Source organism: Vulpes lagopus, chromosome 2 (assembly GCF_018345385.1).
Source record: "Vulpes lagopus strain Blue_001 chromosome 2, ASM1834538v1, whole genome shotgun sequence".
Taxonomy (NCBI): Eukaryota; Metazoa; Chordata; class Mammalia; order Carnivora; family Canidae; genus Vulpes; species Vulpes lagopus.
Genome location: NC_054825.1, coordinates 60880634 through 60900698, shown reverse-complemented (window position 1 = coordinate 60900698; position 20065 = coordinate 60880634). Strand labels below are relative to the sequence as shown.

The 20065-nt window shown below is 38.6% G+C and overlaps 1 protein-coding gene across 2 annotated transcripts in view; it reads right to left on the bottom strand.

The window, feature by feature from the left end:
• Positions 1-19850, bottom strand: part of PYGO1 (pygopus family PHD finger 1) — a 30523-nt gene extending 10673 nt beyond the window's left edge. Inside the window, exons 1-3 of one of the 2 annotated variants that reach the window (XM_041742967.1) lie at positions 19286-19648; positions 18971-19045; positions 16572-16628 (exon numbers count right to left, since the gene is read on the bottom strand). In XM_041742967.1, the coding sequence (XP_041598901.1) occupies positions 16572-16581 (10 nt within the window). In that variant the 5' untranslated portion in view covers positions 16582-16628; positions 18971-19045; positions 19286-19648. The other variant, XM_041742966.1, reaches the window with a different exon arrangement.
• Positions 19851-20065: the final 215 nt, after the last annotated feature.

The following is a 20065-nucleotide window of genomic DNA, read 5'->3' as shown; positions in this document are numbered from 1 at the left end:
TTACATTAGGTCATGAGGGTCAGGCCCTTATGATGTGATTAGTAGCCTGAGGAGAAAGAAGAGTGTGCTCTTCGCCCCACTGTGGAGCACAAACACAGCAAAGACCACGTGAGGACGCAGGCAAGAAGGTGGGCATCTACAAGCCAGAAAGAGAGTACTCACCAGGAAGTGAATTGGCTAGCACCTTCATCTTGGACCTCTCAGCCTCCGAACAGTAAGAAAATAAATTTCTGTTGTTTAAGCCACCCAGTCTTGCAAGATACTTTGTTCTTGCAACCCAAGCAGACCAAGACTAGAATAAGCAGCACCTTCTTCTCAGAGATTTGAGTTTAAACTCTACAAGGGCCCTCCTGTGAATTTACACATTCTAATAATTCCAGCTTTTTCCCTGTGGCCTTAGGAATGGTAGCTGCTTCCTAGTTGATACCTCAGTGGAAACTTCAGTATCCTATTGTGCCACTTCAGTTTAATGTCTGTTAACAATACCTTAAATTCTTTCTGCTAAAAATAACTGGTATGGTTTCTATCTCCTGACTAGATCCTGACTGATATATATCTCAAGTGCCACTAGCCAGAAACTGTCATTACTATTAAGTTAACATCATTCCAGACAGCTAGATTATTACCTACCTACTTCTCCTTCTGGAATACAGAGCAACAGTAATACCTTAACAAAGATGGGATACTATTTTTAAATAAAAGCATTAAACTTTATTATAATGTAATAAAAAAAATTGAATGTTTAAGATAATATGGTATCACATCTTATTCTACTTTTTCCATCCTGTTTCCATCCATCTACTTTTCCATATCTAGATTCAATTCTTTATTTCAGCTAAATTGTCTTTTATCACATCTTTGAATACTTTTTCTGCTCTATTTGTTGAGTACTGTATTTGGGGCACCAGATATCATTACACTACAGAAACTTTTAGCAGCATATCTATTAATTAGCTCTTCTGACTACGGTTTTTCTTATCTACATAATCTAAATATCTGTAGTTTTTCTATCTATAACTCAATTGCTAACCATATCTATTATGTTCTTTATTTTTATTTGTTCTATAATTATGTTGGTTTAGTCCTCAATTGGTTTCCTGAGTTCTGCAATTTACCTTTAATCTAATTTTGTTGTATTATCATCCTGTCTTTGAACTCTTGTTTTTACTTTTGTTTTTGTTTTTTTCATTAAGGTCTACCACTTGAAGCACATATGAGATATTTCCTTCTGTCCTTTAGGTTATGAGTCTTCATCTTCTGCATGCTATTTCTTTTTTCTTTCTTTTGTTAATTCATTAGTTTACTATAGCATGTTTGCACAGTTGTGCTTTCATTTTTACCTTGCAATTCTGTCTAGATCTTTTATTTGCTCTGATTTAACATGGGTGCTTTCTGACTCTCTTTTATTCACATGTAAGATTACTTCAATTAGGAGATATGCTTTATGTACTGAAATAATAATGTGATTTCCCTCCCTTTAAATTATTTGTGTTCAACTTAAAACTGATATTCCTGAAATAAAGCCAACATACTCACTTTTATATGAATGTTATCATTTTCATGTGACTGGAAATATCTCTTTAGAATGCTTGCCTATATTATTAAGATTAACCTCTTGTGTTTCCTTGGAACATCCAGGTTTTTAATTCTGACATTTTGTTAAATGCTCATCTACCTAGTCAGGGGGTGTAGTAACCCATTCTCATGGGAGGTTTCCCTGAGTTCCCTGATTCAATTTATATCCCTGGAGACTTCTTTTTTGTCAGAGAAAGTTCTCCTTCTCTCTTTTTTAAACCTTCTATTTCATGCATTTCTTACTCAAAAGAATAAGATAAAGAGTAGTCATTTAATTTAATGTAAGCTATGTAAGTCAGCTCTACTTTTTTCTTTTAGTTTTTTTTTTTTCTCAGCTCTACTTTTTTAAAAAAGAAAAAGAAATAGAATGTAAAGGAGTCATACCACTGGTGAAAAGCAGCACTGAAATCTAAAACCAGAGTTTTGTTTCCTTTTAAGTTTTTCACCATATTCACAAGACTGTATAACCATTACCACTATTTAATTCTGTAATATTATCATCACCCCAAAATATACTCATTAGCAGTCATTTCCCAGTCCCCTAGGCCCTGGCAGTCATAAATCTACTCATATCTATTTACCTATTCTGGATATGTCATATGAATGGAATCACAATATGTGGCTTTTTATAACTTCTTTCATTTACACTAGAGTAATATTTTCAAGGTTTATCCATGTTATGGTATGTATTATTTCCTTCTTATAGCTGACTGTGTGGATATACCACATTATATTTATCCATTGATCAGTTGGTGAACATTTGGGTGTTTCTACTTTTTAGCTACTAAGAATAATGCTGCTATGAATATTTATGTACAAGTTCTTATATAAACATATGTTTTCAATTCTCTTAGTATATACCCAATAATAGAATCATTGGGTGATATGGTACCTCTAAGTTTAACATTTTGAGGAACTGCCCAACTGTTTTTCCATACTGGCTGTGCCATTTTCCATTCCTACTTGCTAAGTCTAAGGGTTCCAATTTCTTCACTTCCTCTCCAACACTTATTTTGTTTCTTTTTTATTTTATTTTTTAAAGATTTGAGAGAAAGAGTGAGAACAGGAGTAGGGGCAGAGAGAGAGGGAAAGAATCTAAAGCAGACTCCTGGCTAAAGGCAGAGCTCAGTGCAGGGTAGAATTTCATGACTCTGAAATTATAACCTGAGCTGAAAACAAGAGTCAGATGCTCAACTGACTGACTCTTCTGTTTTTTAAATACAGCCATTCTAGAGAGTATGAACTGGTATCTCATTGTGGTTTTAATTTGCATTTTCAAAATTACTAATGATACTGAATATCTTTTCATATACTTATAACCATTCATATGTATTTTTTACTTGAATAAATGCCTACTCCAGTCACATTTACCTATTTTTTAGTTAAGTTGTTTATCCTTTTTTGTGTTATGTTGTAAGAATTCTTTATGTATTCTGGATACTAGACTGTTATCAGTTATTAGATTTGCAAATATTATTACTCAGCAATTAGAAACGACTAATACCCACCATTTGCTTCAACGTGGATGGAACTGGAGGGTATTATGCTGAGTGAAATAAGTCAATCGGAGAAGGACAAACAGTGTATGTTCTCATTCATTTGGGGAATATAAATAATAGTGAAAGGGAATATAAAGGAAGGGAGAAGAAATGTTGGGAAATATCAGGAAGGGAGACAGAACATAAAGACTCCTAACTCGGGGAAATGAACTAGGGGTGGTGGAAGGGGGGAGGAGGGCGGGTGTTGGAGGGGAATGGGTGATAGGCACTGAGGTGGACACTTGATGGGATGAGCACTGGGTGTTTTTCTGTATGTTGGTAAATTGAACACCAATAAAAATTAATTAAAAAAAAAAGATTTGCAAATATTTTCTTCCAATCTGTGGCATATCTTTTCACTTTGATAGTGTCTGTCCTCTGACACATAAAAATTTTTAATTTTGATGAACTCCAATTTATATATTTTTCTTTTGCTTGTTTGGATAGAACTAGATTCATATTCTAACCTGCCTCCCTAAAATCTTACCACAAAAGACAAAAATGAAAACTTCTGGTTCAAACTGCAGGAGCTCCTATTTTTAAATTCTTTGATGTGGCAGGAATCCCATTTTAGTAGATGGTAAGTAAAGAACTAATAGTGAGATCCAGTCCAACTCTCAGTCATTGATCCAAACTCTGATGGTTCAAGAATGATTGAATCTATTACTAATTTATAACTGTCCAGTAGCCCATATAAAATGAACTGATGATTCCATATTAACAAATCGTATTCACTTTTCCTTAACAGTATATACTGATATGCTGAGCACAGAAATGTGTTGTTCGCAAATATGAATACCTAGAAGTTTTGATGTGGTAGGAAAAAAGAATTAGCAATGATTTTAGAGATCAAAAAATAAAGTGTTATATAAATAAACAAAGGTACCAAACAACAAAGTCCTATATTCCTAACATCTGTCATAGGTATTTTATAACAAAAATATAAAAAGAAAAACTTAATTCCTAAAAATATAAACAATTACTAATAAATTAGTCACTAATCTCCAACCTAGAATATATAAATTCCTACTTATAGCATTAAGAATACTGAAAAATAGGATGCCTGGGTAGCTTAGTGGTTGAGCATCTACCTTCCACTCAAGGCATGATCCTCAAGTTCTGGGATCAAGTACCACATTGGGCTCTGCAGGGAGCCTGCTTCTCTCCCTCTGCCCATGTCTCTCTCTGCCTTCTATGTCTCTCATGAATAAATAAATAAATAAAATATTTAAAAAATGAATACTTAAAAATTATAATTTTATAATTAAAATGCTGTAATTTAAAGATGGACAAAAAGCACCCTTAATTAATGTTATGTACCATCTCTGTTCACTTTCCAAAAATTGAATAACAATTGTTTGTATTCACTATAAGGCAAGGCTCTGACATTTGCAACTATATTTTTTTTAAGATTTTGTTTATTTATTCATGAGAGACACAGAGAGAGAGAGAGGGGGGGGGGGGGCAGAGACACAGGCAGAGGGAGAAGCAGGCTCCATGCAGGGAACCCAACGTGGGACTCAATCCGGGTCTCCAGGATCAGGCCTTGGGCTGAAGGTGGCACTAAACTGCTGAGCCACCTGGGCTGCCCCCATTTGCGACTATTTAAATAAATTTTATTATTTTCAAGTAATCTTTGAATAAAACCACCTTAAGTCCTTTTTAGAAACTGACTTTTAAGGTATTAATTTTTTATTTAAGAGTCTAACATTCCCCCTGATAAAGCAAATTTTCAAGTTCCCACTGGTGTCTGTTGCTCCATTTATTATTTGTCTAAAGAGTTAAATATATAACATTTTCAATGGTTTTGACTCTTGGTCTTACCTGGGTCCTTCCTGCTGCCTGTAATACTGGTAGTTCTTCACTATTACGTAATCATTATGTTAGATCAGATAAAGCTAATTAGAATACAAGCTACCAACAATTTCCATGATTCTTACTGTTTAAAAATAAAGTGAAAGGCCAGGATTCAGGGGAAGGGGAAAGTAGTGATTATACCTAGTCATTTAGGTTACCCTCAGAGCTTAGGTACCAAAGCCTCTCTGTAGTTGCTCTGTATAGCTGCTGCTGTTAACTGTGCAAGGTAAATCATGAATACTCAGTCAGGAGCTGAAAGCTGTGGGGCAGAAAACCAAGAAAAGGGGAACTGTCAAAGCTTACTGTTAACACTAGCCACTGTGATCCTTTTAATCAGTTAATACTTGAACTTCTTTATCTCATCTCTTCACTCCTACCTGCCCAGCGACCTCTGAATGTACAAGCTGAATGGACAATGGACGTGGGAAAAGGTAATGACAATGGAACAAGAAGACTCTTTTATCTTAAGAAAGCAAAGAAATTTTATCTCTCTAGATATTATCACCCTATGTTATGCCACTCAATCTCAAACAAAATAAATCTCTTATCTCGTCTTTACCCTTTAACCTTTATCTAAAGCTGAAAGTTGAAGTTATGTGTTTCTTCATAGTCTTACAGAAAAGTCTAATATATTAAGGCAATTTTTCTTTTTTTTCTAGATTTATTTATTTAGTTATGATAGACAGAGATAGAGAGAGAGAGAGAGGCAGAGACACAGGAGGAGGGAGAAGCAGGCTCCATGCCGGGAGCCTGATGCAGGATTCGATCCCAGGACCCTAGGATCATGACTTGAGCTAAAGGCAGACTTAACCACTGAGCCACCCAGCCATCCCAGAATGTACAAATTGTTAAAGATTTTCTTTTTTGAAATCTATTTGTAAGTATAAAATTATTTTTTCTACTTCTAAGTACTTTTTATTTTTGTAAACTGTGGAGTATTTGCTCTAGGGCTTTTATGTATTTTTTTTGCTCTAATTATATATTATATAAATTCTACCTTTTTATTTCTTCTATTAAAGAATCTATTTCTTTTTTTTTAAGATTATTTATTTATTTATTTATTAGAGACAGAGAGAGAGAGAGAGAGAGAGGCAGACACACAGGCAGAGGGAGAAGCAGGCTCCATGCAGGGAGCCCGACGTGGGACTCAATCCCAGGACCCCAGGATCATGCCCTGGACTGAAGGTGGTGCTAAACTGCTGAGCCACCAGGGCTGCCCAAAGAATCTATTTCACTTTAAAGTCCTTAAAAAGGAAGTAAGGGTATTGTCCTGTACACTAGATGTGGTATACCTTTTATGTCATTTAAGTTTTCATTTTTATCTTCACCTTATTTGCAATAATGATTTCGTTTGTGATAGTGACTATTCTCATAAATAGTGACTGTTTTATTTTAACATTTTATAATGGGTTTCAATCCAAGATGGTGATGTAGGAAGACCTTGAACTCACTTCCAACATGGACACACCAATCTACACCTATTTATTAAGCAATTCCTCTTGAAGAACAATTGAGGGCTAATTGAACAGCTTCTGCACAAGAAAAGATACAGAAACCACATAGAGAACAACAAGAAACACAGTAATGAAGGGAATCCTCACCCTCAACAGCTGCAAACTTTAGTGGGGAGGGATAGCACTGAAGGCCGACTATGAGCACATTCATCACCTCTGAGGCACAGAAAAAGGTACTAAAAGGGGAACTAAAAGGAACCAGCCTAGAACTCTTGCCAAATGATTGGGGAGCAACCCTGTGGGTTGGAGGACTGGCGAGCACCATGGTTTATGTTTCCCCTCCACCTTGATAGAGTGGATAGGAGCAGGGTCCAGGTATCCTGGCTGACCTACCACCTCAGTGAGCCCAAGGCTTTTAGCCAGCCCCAGCTGTTCCAACAAGGTAGCCCCAGTATAGCACACACAGGGACACCCCTGTTCAGAAATCACTACAGTTCCAGCCCTCTGGCCAAGGTAACAAAAGTGCAAAGCACCTCAGAACATTCTAGGCCCACACCACTTTAGCGCTAGACAAATTGCCAGGGCACACCTGGTGCAGAGTGCCTTAGGACCTCCTGGCCTGTGCCTACTTTGGCTACCAATGCCCTCTATGTGGAACATCCCAGGACCCCATAATCTGTGTATGCTTTGGTTCCATACACCCAGCTACAGTGCCCCTTGAGCCTCAAGACCACTCTCACCCTTTGGCGTGCATCCACTTCACCTTCAGTGGTTTTTGTCAGGGTACCCTCACAGAGCCCTGGGACTCCAACCCACGCCTGCTTCAGCTTCAGCTGTCTGGCCAGGGTGCTTTGTGCCTGGAGAGTCCTAGGACCACACTGGCCCACACCCACTTCAGCTCAGACCATCCCACCAGAGCAGCCCCAGCACAGAATTCCCCAAGACTACCAGTCCAGCAAGCCATACTCCAACCAGGCAGCCAAAGTCACCAGGCACACATGGTCTACACAGAGGATGATCATGCATAACATCAGACCATTCCTTTGAGTTTAGAAGCGGCTGTTCTGCTTAATTCACAGAAAATAGAAAGTCCACCAAAATGAGACAGGAATATGGTCTAAATGAAAGAATAAGACAAAACCTCAGAAAAAAAACTAAATGAACTAGAGATAAGCAATATGCCTGATAATGAGTTTAAAGTAATGGTTATAACGATGCTCACAGGACCAGAGAAAAGAGGGGAAGAACTTAGTGAGGACTTCAACAAACAGACAGAAAATACAAAAAAGAACCAGAGTTGAAGATTACAAAAACTGGAGGGAATCAATGGTATATTAAAGGATGCAAAAGAATGGATCAGTATTCTAGAAGACAGAGTCATGGAAAGAACCCAAGACAAATAGCAAAAAAAAAAAAAGAGAATTTAAAAAAAAATGAAGATAGATTAAAGGATTTCTTAGACAACAACAAGTAAACAGACATTTGCATTATATGGGTTCTTAAAGTAAAAGTAGGAGAAAAGGGGGCAGAAAACATATTTGAAGAAATAATAGTTGAAAACTTCCCCAACCAGGGGAAGGAAACAGACATTCAAGTTCGGTAATCCTAGAGAGTCCTAAACAAGATGAACCCAAGGAAGTCCACACAATGACATATATTTATTAAAATATTGAAGAATGGGCAGCCCTGGTGGCTCGGCAGTTTGGTGCCACCTTCGGCCCAGGGCATGATCCTGGAGACCCAGGATCAAGTCCCACGTCAGGCTCCCTGCATGTAGCCTGCTTCTCTCTCTGCCTGTGTCTCTGCTTCTCTCTGTGTGTGTGTCCCTCATGAATGAATAAATAAAATCATTTAAAAATATATTGAAGATTAAAGATAAAGAGAAAAATTTTAAAGCATCAAGAGAAAATAAAATAGTTACATACAGGGGAAATCTCATAAGGCTATCAGCAGATTTTTCAGCAGAAACTTTGCAGGCGAGGGACGCCAGGTGGCTCAGTGGTTGAGCATCTGCCTTTGGCTCAGGTCATGATCCCAGGGTCCTAAGATCTAGTCCCACATCAGGCTCTTCTCAGGCAGCCATTTTCTCCCTCTGCCTATGTCTCTCTGTATCTCTCATGAATAAATAAAATCTTTAAAAAAAAAAAAAAAAAGACACTTTGCAGGCCAGAACAGAGTGGTATGATATATTCAAAGTGATGAAAGGAAAAAAACCTATAACCAAGAATACTTTAGACAGCAATATTATCATTCAGAATTGAAGGAGAGAGGAAGTTTCCCAAACAAAAGTAAAAGTTCATTATCACTAAACTAGCCTTATGAGAAATGTTAAAGGAACTTCTCTAAGTGGAAAATAAAAGGATATAATTAAAAGAAAGAAAATTATGGGGGTGCCTGGGTGGCTCAATCAATTGCATATTTCAGAGAAAAAGAACAAATAATCACCAAATTTGTATGGAACCACAAAGAGCCCAAACAGTCCAAGCAATCTTGAATAAGAAAAACAAAGCTGGAGGTATCATAATCCCAGATTTCAAGCTATACTACAATAGTGACAGTTATCAAACAATTTAGTACTGGCACCAAAACAGTAACATAGATTAAGAGAACAGAATAGAGAGCCTAGAAATAAACCCATGTTAATATAGCCAATTACTCTATGAAAAGGAGGCATAATGGTGAAAAAAATAGTCTCTTCAAGAGCTGCCTCGGTGGTTTAGTTGGTTGAGCATCAGCCTCTTGAATTCAGCTCATGTCATGATCTCAGGGTCATGGAATTAAGCCCCATGTCAAGCTCCACGCTCAGTGGGAAGTTTGTTTGAGATTCTCTCTCCTTCTCCTTGCCCTTCCCGAACTGCTCACACAAGTACTCTCTCTCTCTCTCTCTCAAATAAATAAATAAATAAATAAATAAATAAATCTTTAAAAAACATAGTCTCTTCAATAAATGGTGCTGGGAAAACTGGACAACTACATTAAAAATAATGAAACAGGACCACTTTCTCACACCACACACAAAGCAAACTTAAAATGGATTAAAGACCTAAACATGAGACCCGAAACCATAAAAACTCCTAGAAGAAAACAGGAACCAATTTTTCTAACATCAGCTTTAGCAATATTTCTCTAAATATGCCTGCTAAGACAAGGGAAACAAAAGCAAAAATAAACTATTGGGACTACACCAAAATAACAAAGCTCTCACACAACAGAGGAAACCATCAACAAAAGGAAAAGATAACATACTTAATGGGAGAAGATATTTGCAGATGACATATCTCATGAGGAATTAATATCACATAAAGAACTTCTACAACTCAACACCAAAAAAAAACAAATAATCTAATTTAAAAATGGGCAGAAGACATGAACATTTTTCCAAAAGAGACATACAGATGGCCAACAGACACATGAAAAGATGCTGTACATCACTAATCATCAGGGAAATGCAAATCAAAACCACAGTGAGATATCACTTTACACCTGTCAGAATGGTTAGCATCAAAGAGACAAGAAATAACAAATGTTGGCAAGAATTTGGAGAAAAAAGGAACCCTTGGACCCTGTTGGTGGTAATGCAAATTGTTGCAGCTAATCTGGAAAACACTATGGAAGCTTCCTAAAAATTTAAAAATAGAAATACCATATGATCCAGTAATTCCACTAACTGGATATTTACTCAATACAAAAGCACTAATTTGAAAAAAACATATGCAACTCTGCTTATTGTAACATTATTTACAATAACCAAGATATAGAAGAAACCTAAGTGTCCATTGCTGGATGAATGCATAAACAAGATGGGACGGATGGATGGACACACATGCGCGCGCGCGCGCACACACACACACACACACACACACACACACACACACACACTGGAACTATCACTCGGCCATAAAAAAGAATGAGATCTTGCCATTTAGGATAGCATGTGTAGACTTAGAGGGCATTATGCTAAGTGAAATAAGCCAGATAGAAAAAGGCAAATAACATGTGATTTCACTTTTATGTGGAATCTAAAAAAAAAAAAACAAAACAAATTTAAAAAGTAGAAACAGATTCATAAATACAGAAAACAAACTAGTGGTTGGCAGAGGGGAGGGGCTGGTGAAGGAGAGTGGGAGATAGAGGTTTCCAGTTATGGAATGAGTAAGTCAGGGGGATAAAAGGTACAGCATAGGAACAGAGTCAAGAATATTATAATAGCATTGTATGCTGACAGATGGTAGTACAACTACTTGTGGTGAGCACAGTATAACGAATAGTTGTCAAATTACTGTGTTGCACACCTGAAACCAATGTTAACACAGTGTGTTAATTTTATTTCAATTAAAAAAAAGGTTTAGTATTTTCTATTTTTTCCTTCAAAAACAGCTTTGCTTCAAGAGTAGTTCAAATAAGTATACATTTTAATTAGTATGCTGATTAAATGACACAAACTGAGTCTGTGTCCCTCCCAAAATTTACATGTTGAAATCCTAATCCCCAGTTTGATAGTTCTTGGAGGAGGGGCCTTGGGAGGTAATTAGACCCTGTCCTCATGAGTGGAATTAGTGTCCTTATAAAACAGACTTCTGAGAGCTCCTCTGGCCCTTTCACATGTTACAACACAACAAGAAGACTGCCCAGGAAATAGGCCCTCACCAGATACAAAATCTGCTGGTACCTTGATCTTGGACTTCCTAGCCTCCAAAATTGTGCCAAATAAATTGCTTATTGTTTATAAGCCACCCAGTCTATGGTATTTTGTTATAGCAGCCTGAGCTAAGGTAGTGCTTAACACACTGCCTGACACACAGTGGACCCTCAAATACTAGTTTTCATTTTGCTTTCCTTTAGACAAAACTATACCATAAGCTGACTTCATTTCAATTTCCTTTGTTCTTTTTCTTCCTTTTCTTTTCCTTTCTTTCTTTCTCTTTCTCTCTTTCTTTCTCTTTCTTCAGATTTTTTTATTCATGAGAGACACAGAGACATAGGCAGAGGGAGAAGCAGGCTCCCCACTGGGAGCCCGATGTGGGATGCTACCCCAGGACTCCAGGATCATGCCCTGATCTGAAGGCAAGATGCTCAACTGCTAAGCCAACCAGGTGTCCCACTTCATTTCAGTTTCTATAATATTTAACACCCTATCAAAAGATCTAATGTTAAGCATTGTCAACACATTCAGTCAACAATCAAATATCAGTATTTTTATAGTAGCATATATAGTGGGATATAATGTCAGTTTATTCTATCATTTACTATGGATGTGAACATCTTAGCTAACAGTTTTGCCTTCATCTGAAATGTATTTCTCTAATACTGGTCTCTACCATTAAATGGCAAAATTATGAATTAGTATGTGAATATAGTATTATAAGAAATGGCCTTATATGATTGAAATGAAAATGCCATTATACCCTTTTAGAATGTAATGCAGAAAGTGTCCGCCATGTGATGCCCAGAACCTAGAGCAATCTGGGTATATAATAAATATTAAATTCTGAAAACCCTCAACATCTGTGATTTAAGATTTCAAATATTTGTGATGCTTGGCCAGCTGTTCTCCCCAGACTAATGATCTTTTTATTACTGAAGTGCATGAGGTTCAAAGTTGCTAACAGGGGCTCCTAGGTGGCTCAGTCAGTTGAGCATCTGCTTTTGGCTCAGGTCATAATCCCAGGGTCCTGGGACAGAGCCCTGAGTTGGCTCCCTGCTCAGCAGGGAACCTGCTAATCCCCCTCCCTTAGTGGCTCCCCCTGCTTATGCACTCTCACTGTGTGTCAAATTAATTAATTAATTAATTAAATCTTTAATTTAAAAAAATGAAGTTGCGAACAAATGTAAAGCTTATTTATAGGAGGGTGGGTGGATGGCATTCATGTGTGAGGCTGGCTCTATACAAGGATGCCTCTAATAATAAGCTTATTTTATTAACAAAGTCAATCAAATTTTTTAAACAAAAAATTTCAGAAATAAAGGAGAACAAAACTGCAAATATTCATAAAAATCGTGTAATAAACAGCTTGTATTTGCTTAGCAAAACTATGAAATCTGAGGGGTTTCTGCTTTTATAAATTTTTTTGGCTGTCTTTTCTATAAAGGGAGAGATTCTTCATTTCTGTTCAGTTCATATTCACTCCCAATCAAAACAAGAAAAAATATGCTGTCTTTTACTTAGTAATTGATTAAATATACCTAAACGTCAATGTTGATCACATTACTTGTATTTTAGAATGAGTATTTTAGAATGCATATTCTATTTCTGTTTTAAAAGTAAACAGGTAACTTTAAATGTACCAGGCAGTGTTGTAAGTGCTTTTACATATACTAACACAATGAATTCTTTAAACAACTCTATGACATAAATACAAGTATTATTTTCATATTGCATGAGAAAACGGATGCACAGAGAGGTTAAGTAACTTGCCAAGGACCACAAAGATAGTAAACAGTAGAAATGGGATAAGAACCCAGCAGTTGGGCTCCAAAGACAAAAGCTGTATTATTTTTCAGCATTGCTATTACCATGTCTATAGAGACTGGGAATAGAAGAGACCTATAATCATTCTTGACTATAAGTTAGGGATGTCTTAAAGGCAAAGATGACTTATACCCCTTGAATTGCCTGCAATAAGAGGGTCAGAAGAGAGAATTGTATAATCTTCCTAAGAGGTAACCCCTCCCCACCTCTGGGAAAGCAAACTTGGAGGACTAAATTACCTAAGTTGTTGAAACCTCTTGGTCAACATTCATCAAATTAGATTTCAGAAACATCTGTTGAGCTTATTTAAATATAGAAATATAAATAATAATTCCTCCCTATAAAGAGGAATTCTCTCCCATAATCTAGAGAAAACAATGTTTCTTTCTTTTTTTGAAACTCTTAAATTTAATGTGATAAATATTATGATCAAGATGAGCACAAGATGTTGAGGGAACAAAAGGAAGTCCCATCTAATTTTTTAAAAATTTTATTTATTTATTTATTTATCCATGACAAACACAGAGGGAGAGAGGGAGAGACATAGGCAGAGGGAGAAGCAGGCTCCACGCAGTTAGCCCAAAGCGGGACTCGATCCTGGGACTCCAGGATCACACCCCGTGCTGAAGGCAGGTGCTAAACCACTGAGCCACCCAGGGATCCCGAGAAGTCCCATCTAATTTTGACTGAGGGAGGAGTATTAGGAAAGACATCCTGGGCAGTTTCAAAAAACTGATGCTGTGAGGATGAGTAACCTACTAAAGGTGGGGGAAAAAAGAGAGCAAGCCTAACAGAAGGAACAAAATGTGAAAAGAAAGGTTTAAAGGCAAGAGAAGCCATGACGTCTAAAAGGAGCACACTTGGAGCATAGGAGAGTGTTTCATGGAGTATGAAGAATGAAGAACTAAGGGGTAGGCCTGGACCAAATAAAAAAGAGCCAATATAAGAAAAGTTGGATTTTTATCCAGAGATAACTACTGAAGAAGTTTACCAAAAAAGAGTAACATGACTGAATTGTGTTTTGGAGCACATTGGCAATGGAACATAGTAACTAAGGCTTTCAGCCAGAGTTTAGCTCTAGCTTTGACACTAGCTGAGTAAACTTGAATGTTATTTAACCACATAGTACTTGACCTTTCTGAGCATCAGTTCATCAACTGTAAACCTAGAATGATAATAACATCTAACCCAAAAGGGTTACTGAGAGGATTAAACAAGACATCCATTTAAACAAATTAACAAAAAAAAAATATTTTTAAATAAATAAAACAATTAACAGACTGCTTGGTAAGTGGTCAATAGGTAGTAATTATTTATCACCAGCAATAGTATATGGAAAATGGATAAAAAGGGATAAAACAGGAGGCCAGGAAACCAGCAAGAGGCCCATGAAATAAGAAATAAAGAAATAAAGCCTGAACTCAAGAAGTGGTTATAGAAAGGTCAAGGAGATGCTACCATCTCCTACAAAAAATAGTAAGGAGACAGATATTCTAAGACTTTGGAACAGTGCTGGGTGGGAGTGGGAAATGGGTAGGGTCACTGGATAAATGATATACACCAAGACCGGGTGGGAGAAAGAGCATACTGGACAACCCACAGATGGGTACCTTTCAATCAATATGTTAAAAACAAAATTCATTTATATTTATCATCATTTATTCATTCATTTATCTTTCCTTCATAAATCCACTCTTCCTTTAATATTCCTGTGACACTCTTCTTTTGTTTTTTTCTTCTGCCTCTCAGGCTACTCCTTCATATTCTGCTTTTCAGCGTCCTCATTTCCCTTTTGTCTCCTGAATATCGGCGTTCCCAAAGTTGCTTTTCTCTTCTTACTTTCCACTCTCTTGGGTGAGCTATATACTCCCAAGGCATCAATTAGTATTCACTTGTTTACTGATAACTTCCAGATCTCTATTTCTGGCTCAGCCCACTTTCCTCAGTTTCAAACCATGTAGATCTATTATGTACATTGAAGCATCTCAAGGGGATATTTGTTTAATGTGCTGAAAATCAAACTACTTTTCTGATCATCTGCCTACCCCTCCTATGCACCAATTAAGAAATATAACAAAATTCCCTAAAATCTTTCCTTTCATTGGCTCTTCCCCTCCACTTTATGACTACATAAATTATGTTGCTTCTCCAATCTTCATCCAAATCCTCCATATACTCATTAGACATGTGCCTACATTTTTAGCAATGTCTACTTTTAGTACTTTTATGATATCTCTAAGCTATTCTCCCATTCTAAAACACAACCCTGGGCACCTGGGTGGCTCAGTGGTTGAGCATCTGCCTTTGGTTCAGGTCATGATCCTGGGGTCCTGGGACAGAGTCCTGCATCAGGCTCTCCGTGGGGAGCCTGCTTCTCCCTCTACCTTTCTGTATCTCTCCTGAATAAATAAAATCTTTAAAAATATATATATATATATATATATATATATATATATATATATATATATATGAAATAAATAAAAAATAAATAAAACACATTCCCAACCTCTCCAATGTAATTGCTAACTCTGGTTAAAAACTTTCCACCTGGAATGAATGCCTCAACTTCCTTCTTCTTCTCTAAATTTCTCTTTTTTCATTCTCTTTTTTCTTCCTCTTCATTTCACTGAAACCTTGATGCTATTCCCATCTCTCACCTGCAGAGAACTGACTTCTGAGAAAGCAGCCTTGTCTCTCTCATCCCTAGTTTCCCACACTGAGTGCCCCTAGCACGTGGTACATATTTTAAAACACGTATTGAATGCTTTATTAATGAATTATCCACTCTTCTGCTGCTTTTCAGTTTCTCCCCTCTCAGGTTCTTCTGTAAGTCTACAAATAATGTTTGTCGTTTTTCAAGGGAAATAAAAAGACACTTTATCTTTCCAAGCTACTGGCTATGTCTTTCTGTCTACCACCAAGCTTCGTTACATCACATCTTTATCACTTAATTTTCATTACTTTAAAATGTGGTTTTCTCCCAAAAGTGCCTTTTTAAAAAAAAAATACTTTATTTATTTATGAGAGACACAGAGAGGCAGAGACACAGGCAGGGAGCCTGACATGGGACTTGATCCCAGGACCCCAGGATCATGCCCTGGGCTGAGGCAGCACTAAACCGCTGAGCCACCCAGGCTGCCCACCAAAAGTGCCTTCTTAAAACCACTGCTGACTTTCTAGGTCTTTTTCATGTTCTTTCTACATCACTCCCACAAAGGAATACTCACTGCTTCTTAGAACTCTTCTCCAAAAGGCATTCCTTGATTTCCTTAAAGATAGGTTATATGTCCTATTATTTCCTGTAGATGACCACAGCACTTATCCTGCTGTTTGTAATTACTTATTTGTCTCTATGCTAGACTAAAGATTTCTTGAAGACAGCATTATGCCTTCTTAATCAATATTTCCACTGTCTGGCACCATGACTGCTCGATAAATATTTGCTGAATAAATGAATAGATATCGTGATCAGATCAACACCCAAGAGTTCTAAGAATATTGGATAATACTGGGAATGTTGGTTAAAATAAGGATGACAAGGTAACATTCTAAGAGAACAATCAAAAAGCAGCATAAATATATGAATGAGTTACTTCATGTATTCACTCATTCATTCATTTGGCATTTACTACAGGCAAAAATGAGGGGAGAAATAGAAAGATAACTAAGATACTGTACCTATCTTCATGGATCTTTCTTATAATCCAAGAGCTGAGGGTCTGGGGATGGTAAGAACTGGTAAAAAAAAATAAGAGATACTTTGCCACTAAATAGAAATTCTGAATCTAATTTTAAAATATCAGGACAAGTTTAGAAGACTACAGATCAGCTTCCTCTGGCCCACTCACCTTCTTGATTTAGGTCTATCATCATCAGTTCTCAAAACCTAGTAGGCATAAAGATCACCAGGGGATCTAGTTGAAGATGCAGAGAAATCTCCCAGAAATCCTGATTCTGTGGTTCCAGACACCTTCTTTTTAACAAATATCCCACGAGATATGATACTTCCGGTCTACAGAGCATATTACTGTAAAGTCCTTAGTCATCCATGTTGTCATAATTTTGCCATATCTAAGCTCCATCTATAATATTATTTGCTTACTAATTTCTTTAAACTGAATTGAAACTGTGTATCTTAGCCTTATCCTAAACAAGAGGTTTGGTAACATATTTTTTTATAATACACACGAAATAGAGACATAACTTACTTAAAAGTCTATCTGTATACATCAGTGGATGGGAAAAAGTTTAAGAAGCACTGCTCACAGTTTATATTCTGCAAAGACCACATCCTGCATGCAGTCTTAGGATATAAATTGCAACAAAAAGTTCCAAAGCAGTAAAGTTCAGCAGAATTGTGCTTCAGAAGAGCTCATGTAGATATTCTGGTACCTTTTATAAAATAACCCAGAATGTCTTAAAAATTAACATTAAAGTCACTATAAAGTGACTTATTATAAAAACCCCTCCTCATATTGACTTAATTTAAAAACTGCTTTGCCTTTTATTCTGTTACTTAACTCACAGAATATTCTTAAGATGACACCTGAGCCAACTCCAAACAGCTAAGGCACCAAACTTAAAAGCAGTAACTGAAACAAAATAAAGACAAAGCTGTGCTCTAGACCTACAATAAAATACCCATCCACTTTTTAAAAAACTACATTTAAGACTGATAATTGAGTTCAAAGGTAGAAACTTGAAACCTCTGTTTATTTTCCTTCAGCCCCAAAGTAATTTATAATAATAGGCAAAATAATATGGCAAAAATATCAGAGGAATAATTGTATCTCAGAAAGGTCTATTCCGTAAAGGGTCTGGCAACTCAAAACCACAGACAGAAAAGAAAGCTGAAATAGAAAACCTTTACTCAATGAAAGACTGTGTTGATATTAAGCCTTAAAAACAATATTCTGCTCTAAATTATGTTTTTGCTTAAATGGCTAAGAAAATCAATCTCTACCTAAATATTTGAGTGCTGTTTTGTGGATACCACATTGTCATTGTGTTACAATCCAGTTCTATAGGTTTAATCTCTAGTCATGTGGAACAAAAACATGGATGAATGACTGTGGTTCTTGATCTCTATAACACTTAAGTCAATTGGAAATTTACCTTACTACTTACTGATTTATAAAGCACTTTATCCTGTTTGGATGAAAGAATTACTGCAATAGCCTCCTAACAAGCTTCCCTGCTTCAGCCCTTGTTCCCTAGGGTCTATTCTCCACAGAACAGCCAGAGAAATCCTATTAAAAATATAACTCTTGGGGTGCCTGGGTGGCTCAGTTGGTTAAGTGTTTGCCTTCGCCTCAGGTCATGATCTCGGGGTCCTGGGATTGAATCCAGTGTCCAGCTACGGGTTAGGGGGGGATTCTGCTTCTCCCTCTCTCTCTGCCCCTCCCCCCTCATGCTCATGCTCTCTCTCAAATAATAAATCTTTAAAATATATATATATATATATATACACACACATATACATATATATATATATATTTATATAACTCCTCTCACCCCATCTTTCTATGCTGCTCATACGTACTGCACTCCCTTTGCTCAATCTCTGCTGGTTACCATAACTTCTTTTCTGTTGCTTGAATACACTAGGCAAATTCCAGATCCAGGGCCTTTGCACTTGCTGTTCCTTTTGCTGAGACTGCTCTTCCCACACATATCCATATGGCTCTGGTCTATCACTTCTTTTGGGTCCTGCCTGAAACATCATTTTCCAGATGAGTCTTCGTACCTATAATCCCTACCTCTCCACCTAACCACTTCACCTGCTTTGTTTTTTCTCCAGAGCTGTTACTATTTGACATTCTATGCCTTTTGTTTATTATCTGTTTCGAGCGTGAACTCCTGCTGGGTGAAGACTCTTTCTGCTTTGTTCGCTGTTGTACCCCCGTGCCAAGAACAGTGCATAGCACACAGTACATGTTCACTAAATATTTGCTTAATGAACAAACAGTGTCATTTCAACTTTGGGACTTTCAGCCTTAACCCTATTTAGAGCCGAAAATAAAAGCTGGCGGATATCCCCCAAATTTCCAGCCGGTATTTGGCGTCTGTGAACTTACATGCATTATCTTTTGTCTGGTACGGCGTTCCCTCCGATTTTTCTTAGATAGTAAGGCAGCAGGAAAATTTCCTAACTAGCGTGCAAGGAAGAAGCAAACCAATCACGTATAAAATTGCTTTTAGGTGATTTGATTCTCATCCATAAGCCAATAAAGAAAATGCCTTTTGAATTTGTACAGTGTCTCCTCTTAAACCCAAGGAAAATAAGCTGTAGGTTTGTTGCCTTGGAGGGTGGGAAGGGGGGCTGGGGGAGACGCGAAGGCCCGGTAGCACACCGTCCCCAAAAGCGGCAACTCTTGAGCAGTCCAACTTACTTTTCGGGGGGTGGGCACCGTTCGTGGTCTCTGCCGGGGGGTGTTTCTTTCTCACCCCTCGAGGTGCCTATTGTGCTGTCTTGCGAATGAGCCAAGGTGGGAGAGGAGCGGGGTACGGAGGGATGCAGAGCGCGGCTTCAACTGCCGCCTAACACAAAGTGGAGGAGGCGAGGGCTCCGCGCGGGTGTCTAGGGGCGAGCGGGCTCCGGGGCCGCGCGCCTCGAACCGCAGCCTCGGCCCCGGGGCGCAGGCGGGACGCGGGCTGCGCGGAGTTAGGCCCGGACGGAGCCCCGTGGCCTCCCAGCGGCCGGGCACGCGGCCCCCGCGCGCCCCGCGCGCCCCGACCCCCCCAATCCCGCGCCCTGCCCGGTTACCTCGAACTCTCTTCAGCGAAATGGGATCCTTCTCCTGTTCTGCTGACATTACAGACCGCCAAGCATGACTCCCCCCCAGGCCGCGGGAATTCGGTCTCTTTGATGCTGCGGCGGCGGCTCCTCCTCCTCGCGGGGCCGCTGCAGCTGCGAGGCGAGCCTCCGAGCCGAGGCGCGGCCGAGGGCGGCGGGGACGCGGGCCGACTTTGCAAAGTTTGGGAGGGAGACGAGGCCTCGGGGCGGCCGGGCGGCGTGCGGGGCCGGCCGGGCTCAGCGGCGGCGGCCGGGAGCGCGGCCTGGGGGCGGCCCCCCGCCCGGGGCCGGCATGTGCGGAGGACTAGCGCGCCGCCGCCGCCGCCGCCGCCTCCACTCCTCCTTCGCCGCCGCCGCCTCGGGAGCCGCTGACAGG